The following is an 18,879-nucleotide window of genomic DNA, read 5'->3' as shown; positions in this document are numbered from 1 at the left end:
CCCTGGCAAAAAAAATGAGGAATCTGCAAAGTTGGAGGATGTTCATTCAGTTGTTGAATATTGTACAAACCCCGTTTCCATATGAGTTGGGAAATTGTGTTAGATGTAAATATAAACGGAATACAAGGATTTGCAAATCCTTTTCAACCCATATTCAGTTGAATATGCTACAAAGACAACATATTTGATGTTCAAACTCATAATGTTAATTTTTTTTTGCAAATAATGATTAACTTGGAATTTCATGGCTGCAACACGTGCCAAAGTAGTTGGGAAAGGGCATGTTCACCACTGTGTTACATCACCTTTTCTTTTAACAACACTCAATAAATGTTTGGGAACTGAGGAAACTAATTGTTGAAGCTTGAAAAGTGGAATTATTTCCCATTCTTGTTTTATGTAGAGCTTCAGTCGTTCAACAGTCCGGGGTCTCCGCTGTTGTATTTTACGCTTCATAATGCGCCACACATCTTCCATGGGAGACAGGTCTGGACTGCAGGCTGGCCAGGAAAGTACCCGCAATCTTTTACTACGAAGCCACACTGTTGTAACACATGGCTTGGCATTGTCTTGCTGAAATAAGCAGGGGCGTCCATGAAAAAGACGGCGCTTGGATGGCAGCATATGTTGTTCCAAAACCTGTATGTACCTTTCAGCATTAATGGTGCCTTCACAGATGTGTAAGTTACCCATGCTTTGGGCACTAATGCACCCCCATACCATCACACATGCTGGCTTTTGAACTTTGCGTCGATAACAGTCTGGATGCTTCGCTTCCTCTTTGGTCCGAATGACACAATGTCGAATATTTCCAAAAACAATTTGAAATGTGGACTCGTCAGACAACAGAATTTTTTTTCACTTTGCATCAGTCCATCTTAGATGATCTCGGGCCCAGAGAGGCCGGCGGGGTTTCTGGATGTTGTTGATAAATGGCTTTGGCGTTGCATAGTAGAGCTTTAACTTGCACCTACAGATGTAGCGACCAACTGTATTTAGTGACAGGGGTTTTCTGAAGTGTTCCTGAGCCCATGTGGTGATATCCTTTAGAGATTGATCTCGGTTTTTGATACAGGGACGGAAGGTCACGGTCATTCAATGTTGGTTTCCGGCCATGCCGCTTACGTGGAATAATTTCTCCAGATTCTCTGAACCTTTTGATGATATTATGGAGCGTAGATGTTGAAATCCCTAAATTTCTTGCAATTGCACTTTGAGAAAGGTTGTTCTTAAACTGTTTGACTATTTGCTCACGCAGTTGTGGACAAAGGGGTGTACCTCGCCCCATCCTTTCTTGTGAAAGACTGAGCATTTTTTGGGAAGCTGCTTTTATACCCAATCATGGCACCCACCTGTTCCCAATTAGCCTGCACACCTGTGGGATGTTCCAAATAAGTGTTTGATTAGCATTCCTCAACTTTATCAGTATTTATTGCCACCTTTCCCAACTTCTCTGTCACGTGTTGCTGGCATCAAATTCTAAAGTTAATGATCATTTTGTAAAAAAAAAAAAAAGTTTATGAGTTTGAACATCAAATATGTTGTCTTTGTAGCATATTCAACTGAATATGGCTTGAAAAGGATTTGCAAATCATTGCATTGTTTATATTTACATCTAACACAATTTCCCAACTCTTATGGAAACAGGGTTTGTAGAAAGAAACTAAAGTAATTTCAATGGCAACATTCTGGCTTCAAGAAACACAAAGAAATAAAGAAGTTTAATTGTGGTAGTCCGTGGCAATTTCATTTTAGACCAAGCACAGTGGAAAAATGATGCAATCACCCTGTAAAAAGTTAATTTCCAAAGCCAACACCTGCGTCAGATTAAATCTGTTCGTTAGTCTGCAATTAAAAAAAAGGAGTGTCCACACCTTGGAGAGCTGTAGCAGCAGGTGGATTGACATGAATCATGGCTCCAACACCGGAGGATTGTTAAACTTCTTGAAGAAGGTGAATCATCCCGCCATGTTGCAAAAGATGTTTGTTGATTGTTCACAGTCAGCTGTGTGTGTGAGAGATCTGGACCAAGTACAAACAACATGGCAAGGTTGTAAAAGGCAAGCATACTGGTAGACCAAGGAAAACATCAGAAAACTTCAAGCAATATGTCATGAAAACATAAAATGCACAGCAAAACCACTGAAAGACAAATGGGCGGAAACTGGAGTCACCGTCTGTGGACAAACTGTAAGAAAGCGCCTAAACGGACATGGCATTTAAATATAGAAAAGCTAAAAAAAAGTTTTCATTAACAATTAAACATAAAAAAGAAGGTTCTAGTGAGGTGAAGCAAATCAATGTTGAACTATTGATGACTGGATGAAAGTCATATTCAGTGATGAATGGATAATCTGCATTAGGGCAAGGTGATGATGCTGGAACTTTGGTTTATGAAGTTTATGAAGACGACTGCCTGAAGAAAACATGCTCATTCCCCAGCGAGGGCGGGGAGCTAGCTTCTGCACTCGAAGATCGGACCACCAAGGACCCTGCCATCGGCTGCAGTCCAGCTCACACAGCGCCCGACTTCCATGGACCCTCCTATGGGTGGTGAGCCAGGCTTACTCTTTGGACTGTGCCTGGCCCAGCCCCATGGGCCACCAGGCACTCGCCATCGAGCCCCATCTCCAGACCTGGTTCTAAAAGAGAGCCTCGGTGACCCGCATCAGGGCAAGGAAACCTCGATCCTTGCTTTTGTCTCTTCATAGAAGTCTTAGAGCTGCTCTTTTATCTGGTCCCTCACCTAGGACCTGTTTGTCTTGGGAGACCGTACTAGGTGTCAGAAGTGTTACTGGCAGTTCGGGTTTCCTGTGTCTTTATGTTTATTTCCTGTCAGCGCTCTTATTTCAGTGCTCAATTCCCTCACCTGTCCCTGATTGGCAGGCTGGCACACCTGGGTGCAGTTGCCAATCAGGCTGCCACTTATGCGTGCCTGGCCCTCCAGTCAGGGCTTGATGATTGTTTCTTGTATCCTGTTGCTTGTGTCCTGGTTCCTGCATGTGCACTTACCAGTGGCGCTCGTTTCTTTTGACATTAAAGCCACGATTTCATGCGCTATGCCTGCCATCTCTGCATCTTGGGGTTCAAGACCAACAGCACCTGAAACCCGGACAACATAACTCCGAGGAGCATGGGACACGCAAACAACTCCACCACGAAAAGCTGCTGAGTTGCTTAATGACATCATCACCAATAAGAGGACTTACAGTACACTTACCTCTCACAAGCTCTGCCACAGCGAGTTTTGCATCTTATAAAATGGACCAAGTTCTTGCTTTGCTCTAAAAACCATCATCGTTTTAGGTTCCATGAAAATCAGAGGAGACAAATATTTCAGACATGCTATAAATTTTAATAGACATATTGATATTTCTGAAGAGAAAGAACGTTATCGCCTAAGTTTTATTTACAATACAATGAATAAAAAAATGGTCACTTACAGTACAATGACAGAGAACTTAAATAATGATCTTTTTTGTGTAACTACTTAAATAATGAAAAATGGTTATTCTATTCACACCATGCCGTCTCAGCAGCTACAATGCAACCTTCACATTAAGTGCTAACAAAAAAAAAACATATATACTTTCCATTTTACAGCATAATAATTCCATTTTTGACTCGTTCGGACCAGGTAGAGTTGATTTGTGTCAGCAAAACACGAGCGAGGGAATAACAAATACATCACATAGAATAAAAAAAGAAAATATCAAACTATAGCAAATACAAACCATAATTCAATGGTGGAGACAGTTTTAAAGAATGCAGTTTGGGGTGTGAATCCTAAGGATGGCTGTCTCACTCACTCCAGGTGTCAAACTCATTTAAGGATGGCTGTCTCACTCACTCCAGGTGTCAAACTCATTTAAGGATGGCTGTCTCACTCACTCCAGGTGTCAAACTCATTTAAGGATGGCTGTCTCACTCACTCCAGGTGTCAAACTCATTTAAGGATGGCTGTCTCACTCACTCCAGGTGTCAAACTCATTTAAGGATGGCTGTCTCACTCACTCCAGGTGTCAAACTCATTTAAGGATGGCTGTCTCACTCACTCCAGGTGTCAAACTCATTTAAGGATGGCTGTCTCACTCACTCCAGGTGTCAAACTCATTTAAGGATGGCTGTCTCACTCACTCCAGGTGTCAAACTCATTTAAGGATGGCTGTCTCACTCACTCCAGGTGTCAAACTCATTTAAGGATGGCTGTCTCACTCACTCCAGGTGTCAAACTCATTTTCATCGTGGGCCACATCACAGTCCTGGAAGTCCTTCATGATATTGATGAGTTCTTCCAGGACTTTGCAATGTTGCGATCGAACCAATTCACGCAAATTCAACCAAACCATGCAAATCTTGTACATTCCCGCCTATAAGCTGCAAGTTTATCCGACGCTTTGAACCTTGTGGCTTATAAAACGGTGCGGCTAATTTCTGGATTTTTCTTCGCTGATGGCCACAATGAAATAGTTTTCATAATACACATGCAAAGACATTTTATTGTTTGTGGTATGGAGCCATCTTTTGGACAAGTTCACTCACTGCAGGTGCTGCTGGGTGAACCCTAACTGCATTTCCTGGTGATTAAAGCTTTGAACCGGAAGCACAGGTGCCGTTCCAACTTATAATGGAATGGATTCTTCATTCATCACTCATAGCAATGTTTGTAGGTTTTACAATATAACTACAACTGTTTATACTTAATAAATCGGCCCATGTGTGATGTCTGCAGCAGTGTTTTCATGTATATTTGTACCTGCTATCGTAATGTACTGAATCTAGCGTTGTTAACATTAGCTAATATGCTAACACGTTTACAAATGGCATTCTGTTTGTATTGTTTCAGTTTCACTACTTCCTCAGTAAATTTACCAAAACGTCACCGTGGAGTTATTGTGTCTGTTTAGCTGAATGGAGAGTTAGCTTCTGCAGCTAGTGGGTCCATGACGATGACGTCTGTTTTGTTTGATCCGCCGTTTTACTGCCCTGTTACAGACATCCTTTGGAAAAAATTAAGGCAGTAGTTTTCAAATGGGGGTACGCGTACCCCTGGGGGTACTTGAAGGTATGCCAAGGGGTACGTGAGATTTTTTTTAAATATTCTAAAAATAGCAACAATTCAAAAATCCTTTATGAATACATTTATTGAATAATACTTTAACAAAATATGAATGTAAGTTCATAAACTGTGAAAAAAAAATACAACTGCAATATTCAGTGTTGACAGCTAGACTTTTTGTGGACATGTTCCATAAATATTGATGTTAAAGATTTCTTTTTTTGTGAAGAAATGTTTAGAAGTAAGTTGATGAATCCAGATGGATCTCTATTACAATCCCCAAAGAGGGCACTTTAAGTTGATGATTACTTCTATGTGGAGAAATCTTTATTTATAATTGAATCGCTTGTTTATTTTTCAACAAGTTTTTAGTTATTTTTATATCTTTTTTTCCAACTAGTTCAAAAAAGACCACTACAAATTAGCAATATTTTGCACTGTAATACAATTTAATAAATCAGAAACTGATGACAAAGTGCTGTATTTTACTTCTTTATGTCTTTTCAACCAAAAATGCTTTGCTCTGATTAGGGGGTACTTGAATTAAAAACATGTTCACAGGGGGTGCATCGCTGAAAAAAGGTTGAGAACCACTGAATTAAGGTATGTTAATAAACATTTACAAAATATTTATGTGTAAATAACTAATTTAATCTGCGTCTCACATTCCAGTGCGGCTAATATTTGAAAACATATTTTTTTCTTTTAAAAATTATTGGGTGAAGATTACATAGTCTGAAAACTACATAAGCACAGCCATGGCCCAGCAGCACTTAAACGCAACACAACCGCCCGTCAATCAAATGCTTTCCTGTATCACCGGGAATAATTTTTCGGATTTTTTTTTGAAAATGCTGCAGTAAAATCCGGTATTTTAGGCCCCAACAATCACAAAAAAATTGATTATAATACAATCGCCTCCTCATTTGATCATTATCATTGTTTACCAACAAACTGATGGAAAAATCTGGAATCAGAAGTCAAAATTACAAGCAGATCATTTAGTTTGGCTGGTGTAGAATTTAATTTTAAAAAAGTGTTTCAGTAGTGAAAAAAACCCCTTGGAATAGCATGTTAAATCAAAAAAATATTGAGTTAAGAGCTGCATTTGCATGCATTACATATTTTTTCTATCACAACTGAAATACATTAATTAAGAAAGATGAAATGCCTCGTTGGGGCAGTGGAAGAGGGGTTAGTGCATCTGCCTCACAATACGAAGGTCCTGGGTTCGATCCTTTGCTCGGGATCTTTCTGTGTGGAGTTTGCATGTTCTCCCCGTGACTGCGTGGGTTCCCTCCGGGTACTCCGGCTTCCTCCCACCTCCAAAGACATGGACCTGGGTATAGGTTGATTGGCAACACTAAATTGTCCCTAGTGTGTGAATGTTGTCTGTCGATCTGTGTTGGCCCTGTGATGAGGTGGCGACTTGTCCAGGGTGTACACCGCCTTCCGCCCGAATGCAGCTGAGATAGACTCCAGCACCCCCCGCGACCCCGAACGGGACAAGCCGTAGGAAATGGATGAATGAAATGCCTTGTTCACATACATTATTTTCAAGTTATTGCTAGAGGTGGGTAGAGTAGCCAGAAATTGTACTCAAGTAAGAGTACTGTTACTTTAGAGCTGTATTACTCAAGTAAAAGTAAGGACAAGTCACGTAAATGTTTACTTGAGTAAAAGTAAAAAGTATTTTGTGAAAAAACTACTCAAGTAGAGTAACTGATGAGTAACCTGTTCGTTTAATGATGACGGCAACAAGTAATGCACAAAAACATAAAAATAGCAATGAACAAATTCAGAGCTAGGAATATCTTTTAAGCAACTAAAACAATAATAGACATTAAATAACATATATTTGGTTTTACATTGTATTGAAAAAAAATTTGAAAATTTATTTTACCTTTGCAACCTCATTAAACTATTGGCTAAGTTTTATATTGATAAGTGTAAGTTTTTCAATACCCGACCTGTTTTTTGTGCCTTTTAAAAATGATTTATAACTCTACATTAAAACACTCTACCTCCAACAACCAAAAATCTGTGAAAATGATGATGCTGTGTTCCAAATTTAAGTTATTTACTGAGATTGAGTGAGCCTATGGCTTTGCACTTTGTTGATTTTATATATATATATATATATATATATATATATATATATATATATATATATATATATATAAATATATATATATATTTTTTTTTTTGCATTCTATTTTAGTTACTTTGAATTTACAACCCCCTAGTGCTGTTTTGTGTGCTTTTTATCCTGTTTTGTACTTACTTTGATTATTATTTTCAACTGTTTGCAAATCTTGAAATTTATAAATAAAGGTTTATAAAAAAAAAAAGAGTGTGCAGTTAATCATGTGACCGCCTGGCTCTGTTTGATTGGTGAAACGGAGTCAAGCGTCACCAGTGACTGCATTTGATTGGTGAAACGGAGTCAAACGTCAGCAGTGACTGCATTTGATTGGTGAAACGCAGGCATATGATAGATCCTACTTTGAATGTCTGTCTGACAAACCAAAACAAAGAAAGTGTGCATTAACAGTTCGATAAAAATCAGTAACGAGTAGCGAGCTGAATGTAGATAAATGGAGCGGAGTAAAAGTAGCGTTTCTTCTCTATAAATATACTCAAGTAAAAGTAAAAGTATGTTGCATTAAAACTACTCTTAGAAGTACAATATATCCCAAAAGTTACTCAAGTAGATGTAACGGAGTAAATGTAGCGCGTTACTACCCACCTCTGGTTATCGGTGACCACATAAAATGAAGATGTAGCCTACGGGCCTTGAGTTTGACACCTGTGCATTAGACTGTAAAAGTGTTTCCTTTTTTTCAAACATAACTCCAATAGACAGGTCCGGTGAATATCTGCCTTCAAAATCCACTCGCCACAGGTGAAATCGTTTTTCGACGGTCTTCAAACGCAGACGCGATTGTGGAAATGATGTCAATTGTGTCGGGAGGGAAGCGGACGAGAATAGAATAAGGAGCTGCATGTGTGTTAAGTACAAGAACATGAAGTGTGTTAAGTACAAGAACATGAAGTGTGTTAAGTACAAGAACATGAAGTGTTTTAAGTACAAGAACATGAAAGGACAAAAAAGCTTTAGTGAAAAACGGCTTTCTATAAACACCACTCTCTCCCATATATTATTACGCTTACAAAAATAAACCCTCCTCTATGATAACAATAATAATAATGCTATACTTTTTGTCTTTTTATTCTTTTGCAACGCTAAGTAGTACTTGGTAAGCTCTATTAGGAATATAAGTCCAGGCCGGGCTCCCCCTTCTTCCCTTTTTGTGGTTTGGAGTTTCAGTGTGTGACGTGCCGTGATGGGAAGCTTGTTCGGGGCGCAAGTGTGCAAAGGAGATGTGTCGGCGTGTGGTAAGTAATGCAGTACAGGGAGTCCATGCAGATGGTGGGAGTCTCCTGCGTCCAACAGTCTGATTTGCGATGGCGACAAACGCCGTGGTCTATTTAAGTCCTTACCATGTACAGACTCCAGGTTTTGAGATAATGGCCGCTCCTTTGCGGTGTTTTTCTTTTTGTCCAGAGCGCAGAAAGAGTCCAGAAATGTCAAATCACGTGACTCCAAAGAGTGTTCTGGTTCTGGAGCAGGTGAGTAGCTTTTTTGAGGCCGCTTTAAGTCTGGTAATGTGGATGTAAGGCAGATGTGTTTCTGCATTTGTGTGCGGGCCAAATTAGGGATACCTCGTTGGAGTCTGCTGGTGTTGCTAGGTAGATTTGTGTCTAGGTTTGAGAGTCGTCACCTCTATACGATGTAGCTGGTCAGGTCCAGGAGGTACGAGGTCATGTCGATGATGTGGTCCAGTATGCCGTCCTTCTCCTGGTCGTTGGGCATCCCCCGCTCGCTCTTCTCGCACTGGGCGCCCGAGTACCCGCTCTTGCACAGGCACTTGTTGGGCTCCATGCACACGCCGCCATTGTGGCACACCGGTTCGCACTTGGCTGGAGGCAAAGACAAGACAAGGAAGTGGTGATGATGTGATTGTCTTAAAGAGTTTAAATACAGTGGGGCAAAAAAGTATTTAGTCAGCCAGCGATTGTGCAAGTTCTCCCACTTAAAATGATGACAGAGGTCTGTAATTTTCATCACAGGTACACTTCAACTGTGAGAGACAGAATGGGGAAAAAAATCCAGGAATTCACATCGTAGGAATTTTAAAAAATGTATTTGTAAATGATGGTGGAAAATAAGTATTTGGTCAACCATTCAAAGCTCTCACTGATGGAAGGAGGTTTTGGCTCCAAATCTCACGATACATGGCCCCATTCATTCTTTCCTTAACACGGATCAATCGTCCTGTCCCCTTAGCAGAAAAACAGCCCCAAAGCATGATGTCACCTCAACACACGCACACAAGTAAATGTAAGGCATACTTGGTCGACAGCCATACAGGTCACACTGAGGGTGACCGTATAAACAACTTTAACACTGTTACAAATATACACCACACTGTGACCCCACACCAAACAAGAATGACAAACACATTTCGGGAGAACATCCCCACCGTAACTCAACATAAACACAACAGAACACATACCCAGGTACCCTTGCAGCACTAGCTCTTCCGTAACGCTTCGATATACACCCCTTGCTACCCCTCCCCTCACCACCTCAACATCCTCATGCTATCTCAGGGAGAGCATGTCCCAAATTCCAAGCTGCTGCTTTGAGGCATGTTAAAAAAAACCAAAATGCACTATGTGACTTCAATAATAAATATGGCAGTGGCATGTTGGCATTTTTTTACATAACTTCAGTTGATTTATTTTGGAAAACCTTGTTACATTGTTTAATGCATCCAGTGGGGCATCACAACAAAATTAAGTTAATTCCACGACTGTGTATATCGGTATCGGTTGTTATCGAAATCGGTAATTAAGAGTTGGACCATATTGGAATATTGGAAAAAAAAACATTAACAGACATCTCTACTAACAAGTTTACAAGTGTCTGTGTCAGCATTATTAACTTACAATAGCATTCTTTTTTAAATGTTTCAGTTTCGTAAATTCACCAAAACAGTCACCACGTAGTTATGACTTCTGTTTTGTGTAAACAGCCGTTTTACTGCAGTATCACAGGCACCCTTTGTAAACAATTAAGGTATGTAAATAAACATTTACAAAATATTTTTTACTGGCTTGTAGTCCGGTGCGTCTAATATATGGACAGATCTTTATTTCTTCTCAAATGTGGTGCCCTGTATAGTCTGGAACGTACTGCAATTGAAATATATAATTAGTAGAGACAGTGGCGTAGTGTTGGTTGACAACATTTGGTACATCAATGCCAATATGTACTGAAGCTTTTGGACCAATGAACGACTCCCTACTTCTGGTCGCTGTCTTTAATCATTTAGTGGAACCTAGATTTAGAAACCCTTCTATTTGCAAACTTTTAGATCACACCAAATATGCACTTGTGTGCAAACCGTGTCTTTCTGTACGAACGCTTCATTAATTCATTTTGTGTCCCGCTCACTCCACGCGATGCCATTGAGTAAAGAGCAAAAAAAAAAGTACTCTGGTTTGATCTCAACGTTTAGACTTTTTTAAAATGAACACGGTTTTTGCTTGTGGGGTGGCACTAATATCCGCTGTCTGATTGTGAACCGCGTTAAATGATGACTACAAAATTCATGTAACTGTTCATAATGTATCCCTTAAAGGGGAACTGCAATTTTTGGGGGGAATTTTGCCTATCATTCACAATCCGTATGTAAGGCAAGAATACATGTTCTTTTTTTCAATGCATTCTAACTCGTGATTAAAACGCTAGCAAAGGTCAACAAACAATGAAGATAATGAGAATCGCTATATTCCGCTCTAAAAAAAACATTTAAAAACCCCTATCAACGTTTTATATACATGTTCCATATCAGGGGTGCTCAATACGTCGATCGCGATCTACCAGTCGATCGCAAAGGTAGTATTGGTAGATCGCATTACATTAAAACAAATTGACGCCAGCCTATCATCCATCCCGTCTTTTGATTGATAAACAGGGCAGCCAGTCAGATGACATCTGCGTTTTTCTGACATTTAGGTCACTGCACATGCGCTAACAACGGCGCTCAGTGCAGCAAAACTAACAAGCTTGTCAGCGAGTTATCGCCAATTTTCAGCCCTCGGTTTTTTCTCTTAAACCTAAGAAAGGGTCTAAAAATGAGTGGGGGCGCTGGACCAAGTAAGAGGACAAAACCATATCACTTTCATACGGAATGGGAGGAGGACTTTTTTTTCACGATGACATTTTCAAAGTGCGTTTGCCTCATCTGCTGGTCTACCATCGCAATACCAAAGAAGGGAAATGTGGAGCGGCATTTACGGACAATATACGACACCGTCTTCCTGCTGAGAAGCGAGCTATGAAAGAGAAACGTGAAGGAACTGAAATCCCAGTTGTCCGGACAGCAGTCATTTTTCACACAACGAACTTCAAAAGCGAGAGCCGGCACCGAAGCATCGTTCCGGGTGAGTCACATCGTTGTTAATAACAAGAAGTCCTTCCAAGATGGAGAGATGGTTAAGGAGGCATTTGTTGAAGCAGCTGACTCATTGTTCCGAGACTTTAAAAATAAGGCAGAAATATTATCTTTAATTGTGTTGTGTTTTGCAATATTGCCTCATGCGGTTATGCATGTACATCAACATACATTGTAGATATAAAGAATCCTCAATATATTTAGAAATAAATATATGTTTTGCATTTTTGTAGTAGGTAGATCCTTTTGACGTGATCATTTTATAAGTAGCTCGCATGCTGAAAAAGTCTAATCACCTCTGTTCTATATGTAATGTAGTAACAGACACATTCATATTAACATGTAATATTTACATAGTTTTCTCATTTTAAGCATGCGGTGACATGAATTTCACAGATGCATCAAACGTTTGCTTTTCCCTTCAACCACAACACTACTACTCATGGCAGACTTTACGAGAGACAACAAAGACTACTTTGGGACAAATTATGATCCAAAAACGTATATTTTTGAGACTGAATATGAGGAGGATGACCTACAAGTTTTAGATCCAGCTTTAGTGAAACACTAAGCATTATGTAGCAGCATTGCTTAGTGCTTAACAAGAAATACAAACTACAAACATAATAAAACAATCCCTTGTTGTACAAAGTATACTCTTACTGGGATGGTGACTGATGGTATGTTTATATCTTCCTGTTAAGATGAAGAAGTAATCATAAACCTCACACAAGTAAAAAAAATAAAAAATTGTTGCATATGACCATCTTTCCGTGTCTCTCAACACCATCTCAGTTTGATGTCAAAGTTGACCAACTTCTCGGTTTATGGCAACAACATTCTACCACGCTGCAAAAACTAAAATCTGAGTAAGATTAAATATCTCAAATAGGAGGGATATTTGCTTCTTTTCTGTCTGATAAGATAATTCTTCTCACTAGCAGATTTTACGTTAGAGTGTTTTTCTTGTTTTAAGGGTCTTGGTCCTAAATGATCTCAGTAAGTTATTACAGCTTGTTGCTGAGATTTGATGACCTATATTGAGTAAAACATGCTTGAAAGTAGAATATCAAGTGTTGCAAAGCTGTTGCATCAACACTCACAAGTACAAAATTACTTTTTTAAAGTAATAATTTCTTACTTCAAGCATGAAAAAAAAATATGATGCCCAGTCAAAATAATGCCACTAGCATGTACTTCATTTAAGAATATTTTTCAACATACTGAGGAAAAAAGGTCTCTTGTATTCTACCAAGAAAAGTGTGCTTGTTATTAGTGAGAATATACTTATTTTAAGGTATTTTTGGGTTCATTGAGGTTAGCTAATTTTACTTGTTTTGGACAGTCTTGACAAGCCAAATGTTCATGTTCTATTGGCAGATCCTTTTGCATAGTTCAAGTAAAATACCCCTCATTGTTGTTCTTGTTTTTGAACACTGACTATAAGTAAGAAGCACGATTTATCATCTAGAATTAACTGTCATACAACTCAGTGGCGATGTAACAGCTCAGTATGTCAACATAGCAGGATATGCTAGTTAAGCTTTCTATGATTACAGCGCTGCCTAAAATAGTTTGTCTGCGTTAGCACTTATAATAACAATATCGCTATAAAATGGTTAATATTCAGGTCATGAGAAGTAAATGAAGAATTGTTGGCTGATTTATGGGCGGAATAGTGTATTCCCATTAGCTGCAATTTAAGTCACCTCGTCCTCGCCATATTTTACGAATGGGAATGCATAACAAAAAAAGAAAAACATAGGGATTGTGAATAACAGGCAACATTTAAAAAAAAGTGTGGTTCCCCTTTAAACGCATTTAACCTCTTTTTAATGCATAACACTTTTGTCCTGTAGGTCGTGGTAATGTGTCAAAACAAGCCCCTAAAGACCCTCACCGATGCGGCAGAAAGGCCCCTCCCATCCGAGGCTGCAGCAGCACTTGCCGGTGGGAGTGCAATGTCCGTTCTTGCAGTGCCGGGAACAAGCTGTCATCAGCAGCTCTGGAGGCTCCACCTGACGCTGGCACTCCTTGGGGGCAAGGGGCCTGGAACAGTGAGAAGGGGGAGGAAAAGTACATTGGTGTGTAGAAAAGCGACAGCAGAACATTTCCAAGTTGCTTTTAGGAGTGTCAAAATATGTAAACAATGGATTTGAAACATCCCAGCCCATTAAAATATTATCAGATGAGGATAGATGTAGAAACTATTAATGTGTGTGTCAACATGTTGTAAGTCAGGGGTCACCAACCTTTTTGAAAGCAAGAGCTACTTCTTGGGTACTGATTCATGCCAAGGGCTACCAGTTTGATACACACTTAAATAAATTGCCAGAAATAGCCAATTTGCTCAATTTACCTTTAAGAAATAAATCTATATATATATATATTAAAAAAATGGGTACTTCTGTCTGTCATTCCGTCATACATTTTTTTTCCTTTTACGGAAGGTTTTCTGTAGAGAATAAATGATGAAAAAAACACTTAATTGAAAGGTTTAAAAGAGGAGAAAACGCGGAAAAAAATGAAAATTAAATTTTGAAACATAGTTTATCTTCAATTTAAACTCTTTAAAATTCAAAATTCAACCGAAAAAATAGAATAGAAAAACTAGCTAATTCAAATCCTTTTGAAAAAAATAAAAAAATAATTAATGGAACATCATTAGTCATTTTTCCTGGTTAAGATTAATTTTACAATTTTGATGACATGTTTTAAATAGGTTAAAATCCAATCTGCACTTTGTTAGAATATATAACAAATTGGACCAAGCTATATTTCTAACAATGACAAATCATTATTTCTTCTAGATTTTCCAGAACAAAAATTCTAAAAGAATTTCAAAAGACTTTGAAATAAGATTTAAATTTGATTCTATAGATTTTCTAGATTTGCCAGAATATTTTTTTTGAATTTTAATAATAATAAGATTGAAGATGTATTTCACAAATATTCTTAGTCAAAAAAACAGAAGCTAAAATGAAGAATTAAATTAAAATGTATTTATTATTCTTTACAATAATAATAATAAAAAAAATACTTGAACATTGATTTAAATTGTCAGGAAAGAAAAGGAAGGAATTTAAAACGTAAAAAGGTATATGTGTTTAAAAATCCTAAAATCATTTTTAAGGTTGTATTTTTTCTTTAAAATTGTCTTTCTGAAAGTTATAAGAAGCAAAGTAAAAAAATAAATGAATTTATTTAAAGAAGTGAAGACCAAGTCTTTAAAATATTTCTTGGATTTTCAAATTCTATTTGAGTTTTGTCTCTCTTAGAATTAAAAATGTCGAGCAAAGCGAGACCAGCTTGCTAGTAAATAAATACAATTTAAAAAATAGAGGCAGCTCACTGGTAAGTGCTGCTATTTGAGCTATTTTTAGAACAGGCCAGCGGGCGACTCATCTGGTCCTTACGGGAGACCTGGTGCCCGCGGGCACCACGTTGGTGACCCCTGTTGTAAGTAATAACATGTACCAGTAGATTTTCCCTCTGGTGGACTATTAAAGCTTAATCTTCTATGATAACTCTATGATACGTTGTAGTTGCCTGCGGGCAACATTTAGAGTTTTCAGTCTGTTTCAGCCGGATGCAACACCCACAAAGCAACAACACCACACCAGATTCAGGTTTCATGCAAATGTTTAGGGATACCCACAAAAAGCAAGGTATGGGGCGAAAAATAAATACTTGACCCAACACATGCAGGCCCAACATGGTTATTCAATACATTCACTTGGAGAGGTGTGCAGATAGCAATATTTTGGTATCTGTACCAAAATGTATTTCGATACTTTTCAAAATAAAGGGCACCACAAAAATGTCATTATTGGCTTTATTTGACCAGGAAATGGTATCATTCATTAGACATACGTTTCTTTTTGCAATCATTAAGAACAATTTGGGCTTTAAATAACAGTTTACATCAGGCCTGGGTAAATTATTTTTCTCGGGGGGCCAGATTTAGATAAAAAAGTGTGTCTTGGAGCCGGTATATCTCTTTTTGAGACACTAGTATAAAACTACTCTTATAAAGTAATAATTTCTTACTTTAAGCATGAAAAAAAATAATGATGCAGAGCGCATATCATTATGTCAAAATTATGGCACTTGCATTTGCTTAATTTAAGAATATTTTTCAACATATTGAGCAAAAAGGTCTCTTTTTTTGCTACCAAGAAAAGTGCACTTGTTATTAGTGAGAATATACTTATTTTAAGGTATTTTTGGGTTCACTGAGGTTAGCTAATTTTACTGGTTTTGGAAAGTCTTGACAAGCCAAATTTTCTTGTTCCATTGGCACATCACTTTGTTTGCTTCAAATAAAATACCGTAAGTCCTTGAATTGCCGTAGGGTATATACTGCCGGGTCACACTCCCTTCCAAAAATAATTAGCGCATGCTTAGTATTACCGCCTGGTCAAACTGGTGACGTCACGAGTGACACTTCCCCTGTCATCATTTTCAAAATGGAGGAGGCTGATTTCAATACCGGTAATTTGAATTTGCATAAAGGGAAGAAGATTAAGAGCTATTCAGTAGGATTTAAGGTCCAAGCTTACATCACACTCAAATTTTTCCTGCATACCTTTGGTAAGTGCCGGAGTGAGAAGAGGTTTTAAAATAATTAGCGCATGCTTGCCTTTACCGCATGCCTATGGTAAGCCCAGGAGTGAGAAGAGGTTTTAAATTAATTAGCGCCCCGGCAGCAATTCAAGGAAATACGGAACTCCTCATTATTGTATTTTTTTTCTTGTTTTTGTACACTGACTTTTTGCAGTGCATTTATTTAAAATGTGTTCGCACTCTTGTTGTTGTTTAAAATCATACGGCCTTCTGTGGTTCTCGTCTTCGGACGTGAACACCAATAACTTTTTTAAGGCATTCGAAATAACTTTATTTCTAGCTCTGAACATCACTAATAGAGTATGCGGATGTCTTTTAGGTTTAATAATCCTGCCCTAATGAAGAGTGGATTAGTGTGGTCTTTATACCTTACTGTAAAAATGATACAAATTACTCTTTTCTGTGAAAGAAATAAAGGCGTTATGTTACTGTGATATGTATTTCCCCATATTTCTGCACAATAATTAAAATAATATTAATATCGACTATATACAGCTCTTGTACTTTTATTGTTACGGTCGATGTTTGTATAGATGCTTAGCAATTGTATCCTCCGACGGTGTGCAGTGAAGTGTTTAGCTCGTTCTCGTCCTACATGGATGATAAGTGTAAGAACCATAGTTTATTTGTCGCCTTGGGGACAAGGATTAATAAATTAGAATTCGCTCAAACATGGTGGCAGGTCGTTAGCCGCTAGCCAGCGATGTTTTAAAGCACTGCTTGCAGAGCGGTTCGTCAGTGGTTATAGATTTATCTTTATCGTTAGTTTTTAAGCCAAACTACGTCCTGTTTCCACGCTGTAAGTTAGGCTGAGCATATTGTGAACTCCCAAAAAGAGGACACGTATATGCGTGCCAAGGCCGGGACTAGGTGAAAACTTGCCAATGATACTTGAACTTGCTTTATAAATAATATATTTATTTAAATAAAGCATATTCTTCCTCTGTTGACAGCAGTGTTGGTGCTAGGATTTTTCTAAATGGGGTCCCATGGACCCCATCAAGTAAAAAAAATGGGTTCCCACACTAAAATTTTGGGGTCCCACTTTTTTGTAAGCGTTTATCATTTGGAAACAAATGATAAAGATATGCACTGTCCTGTTATATCTCACAGTCTATACTGTGTTTTGGAAAAAGGTTGTCATAAACGTTACTTAACTCATTATAAGAAATAATTAAAAATGAAGCGAAATTTGTATGCATATTTAAATGTATTCAGTTATAAACATTCATTCAATATATTCTTTCCTTCATGGATCTAAACTACTGGTAGTTTTTTCCATGTTTTTATTAAATAAGTTGTAGGTGTATTTATTTCAGTATAAAAGTGTAAAAAGTGTTTTGCTTGGGTCATGAAGTGATGATAATGGTCTGCCAGGGCATACATACATTTTATATTTAACGCTTAAATCTCTGGAGTCTACATCAACTTCAGATCCATTCCTCATTTCAAAATGTTTTAGTTTTGTTTACCGTATTTTCCGCGCTATAAGCCGCACCTAAAAACCTAAAATGTTCTCAAAAGATGACAGTGCGGCTTATAACCCGGTGCGCCTTATATATGTATTAATATAAATATTTATTTTCATGGAGTTTAGGTTTCGCAATTACGGTAAACAGCCGCCATCTTTTTTCCCCGTAGAAGAGGAAGCGCTTCTTCTTCTACGGTAAGCAACCGCCAAGGTAAGCGCCCGCCCACCTGGAAAGAGGAAGCGCTTCTTCTTCTACGGTACGCAACCGCCAAGGTAAGCACCCGCCCCCGTAGAAGAAGAAGCGCGCGGCTAATCCGATTCATTTCATTTGTGAGTTTCTGTAAAGAGGACCACAAAATGGCTCCTACTAAAAGACACGCGTACAACGCAGAATTCAAACTCAAGGAAATAAGTCACGCAGAAGAACACGGAAATAGAGCAGCAGCGAGAGAATTGAACATCAATGAATCAATGGTGCTTAGGTGGAGGAAGCAACAAGATGACCTGCGCCAAGTAAAGAAGACAACACAGAGTTTGAGGGAACAAAGCAAGATGGCAACAGTTGGAGGACAAACTGGAACAGTGGGTTGTTGAGCAGAGAGCAGCAAGCAGAAGTGTCAGTACCATCACTATTCCAATGAAGGCAACAGCGCTAGCAAGCCAACTTCACTTGGATGATTTTAAAGGTGGTGCTTCTTGGTGTTTCCGCTTCATGAAAAGACGCAATCTCTCTATCCGCACACGGCCTACTATTTCACAGCAACTACCAAAAGACTTTCAAGAAAAGCTGGCTACTTTCCGCGCATATTGTAAAAACAAGATAGCTGAAAAAAGATCCGGCCAGGAAGGCAGGATTCATGGAACTGCCGGACAACAACAGCGACACTGACTCTGATGACTTCGACGAGACGCAGCCCGCCATTTTGGATGCCGTATTCGCCCAATTTTTTAATTCAGACACCGAAGAAGAAGAATTCGAGGGATTTATGGATGAGGAATAACTTCTGAAGGTGAGCTTTAAATGTTTATTTTGTGTGCTGTGACATTAACGTTCGAGCAAAGTTGAGTTATTGATGTTGCTATTGCTCTGCAATATTTTGAGTGTTACTATTGTTGTGATTGCACATTTGCACATTATATTTTGAGTGTTACTATTGTTGTGATTGCACATTTGCACATTATACTTTGAGTGTTAC

At 38.5% G+C, this 18,879-nt stretch overlaps 1 protein-coding gene and 1 long non-coding RNA gene across 5 annotated transcripts in view; one reads left to right on the top strand and one right to left on the bottom strand.

The window, feature by feature from the left end:
* Positions 1 to 18,879, top strand: part of LOC133539116 (uncharacterized) — a 1,110,877-nt gene that overhangs the window by 761,592 nt on the left and 330,406 nt on the right. The gene's annotated exons all lie outside the window — the stretch shown is intronic.
* Positions 1,694 to 18,879, bottom strand: part of hhip (hedgehog interacting protein) — a 92,518-nt gene continuing 75,332 nt past the window's right edge. Inside the window, exons 12-14 of one of the 4 annotated variants that reach the window (XM_061881188.1) lie at positions 13,487 to 13,635; positions 8,845 to 9,043; positions 1,694 to 2,022 (exon numbers count right to left, since the gene is read on the bottom strand). In XM_061881188.1, the coding sequence (XP_061737172.1) occupies positions 8,847 to 9,043; positions 13,487 to 13,635 (346 nt within the window). In that variant the 3' untranslated portion in view covers positions 1,694 to 2,022; positions 8,845 to 8,846. Of the gene's footprint in view, positions 2,023 to 3,239; positions 3,285 to 3,334; positions 9,044 to 13,486; positions 13,636 to 18,879 lie in introns of those variants that run through there. The other 3 variants (XM_061881189.1, XR_009803186.1, XM_061881187.1) reach the window with 3 other exon arrangements.

Source organism: Nerophis ophidion, linkage group LG20, assembly GCF_033978795.1.
Source record: "Nerophis ophidion isolate RoL-2023_Sa linkage group LG20, RoL_Noph_v1.0, whole genome shotgun sequence".
NCBI classification, from domain to species: domain Eukaryota; kingdom Metazoa; phylum Chordata; class Actinopteri; order Syngnathiformes; family Syngnathidae; genus Nerophis; species Nerophis ophidion.
The sequence above is the reverse complement of the archived record's forward strand: the minus strand, read 5'-3'. Positions and strand labels throughout refer to the sequence as shown.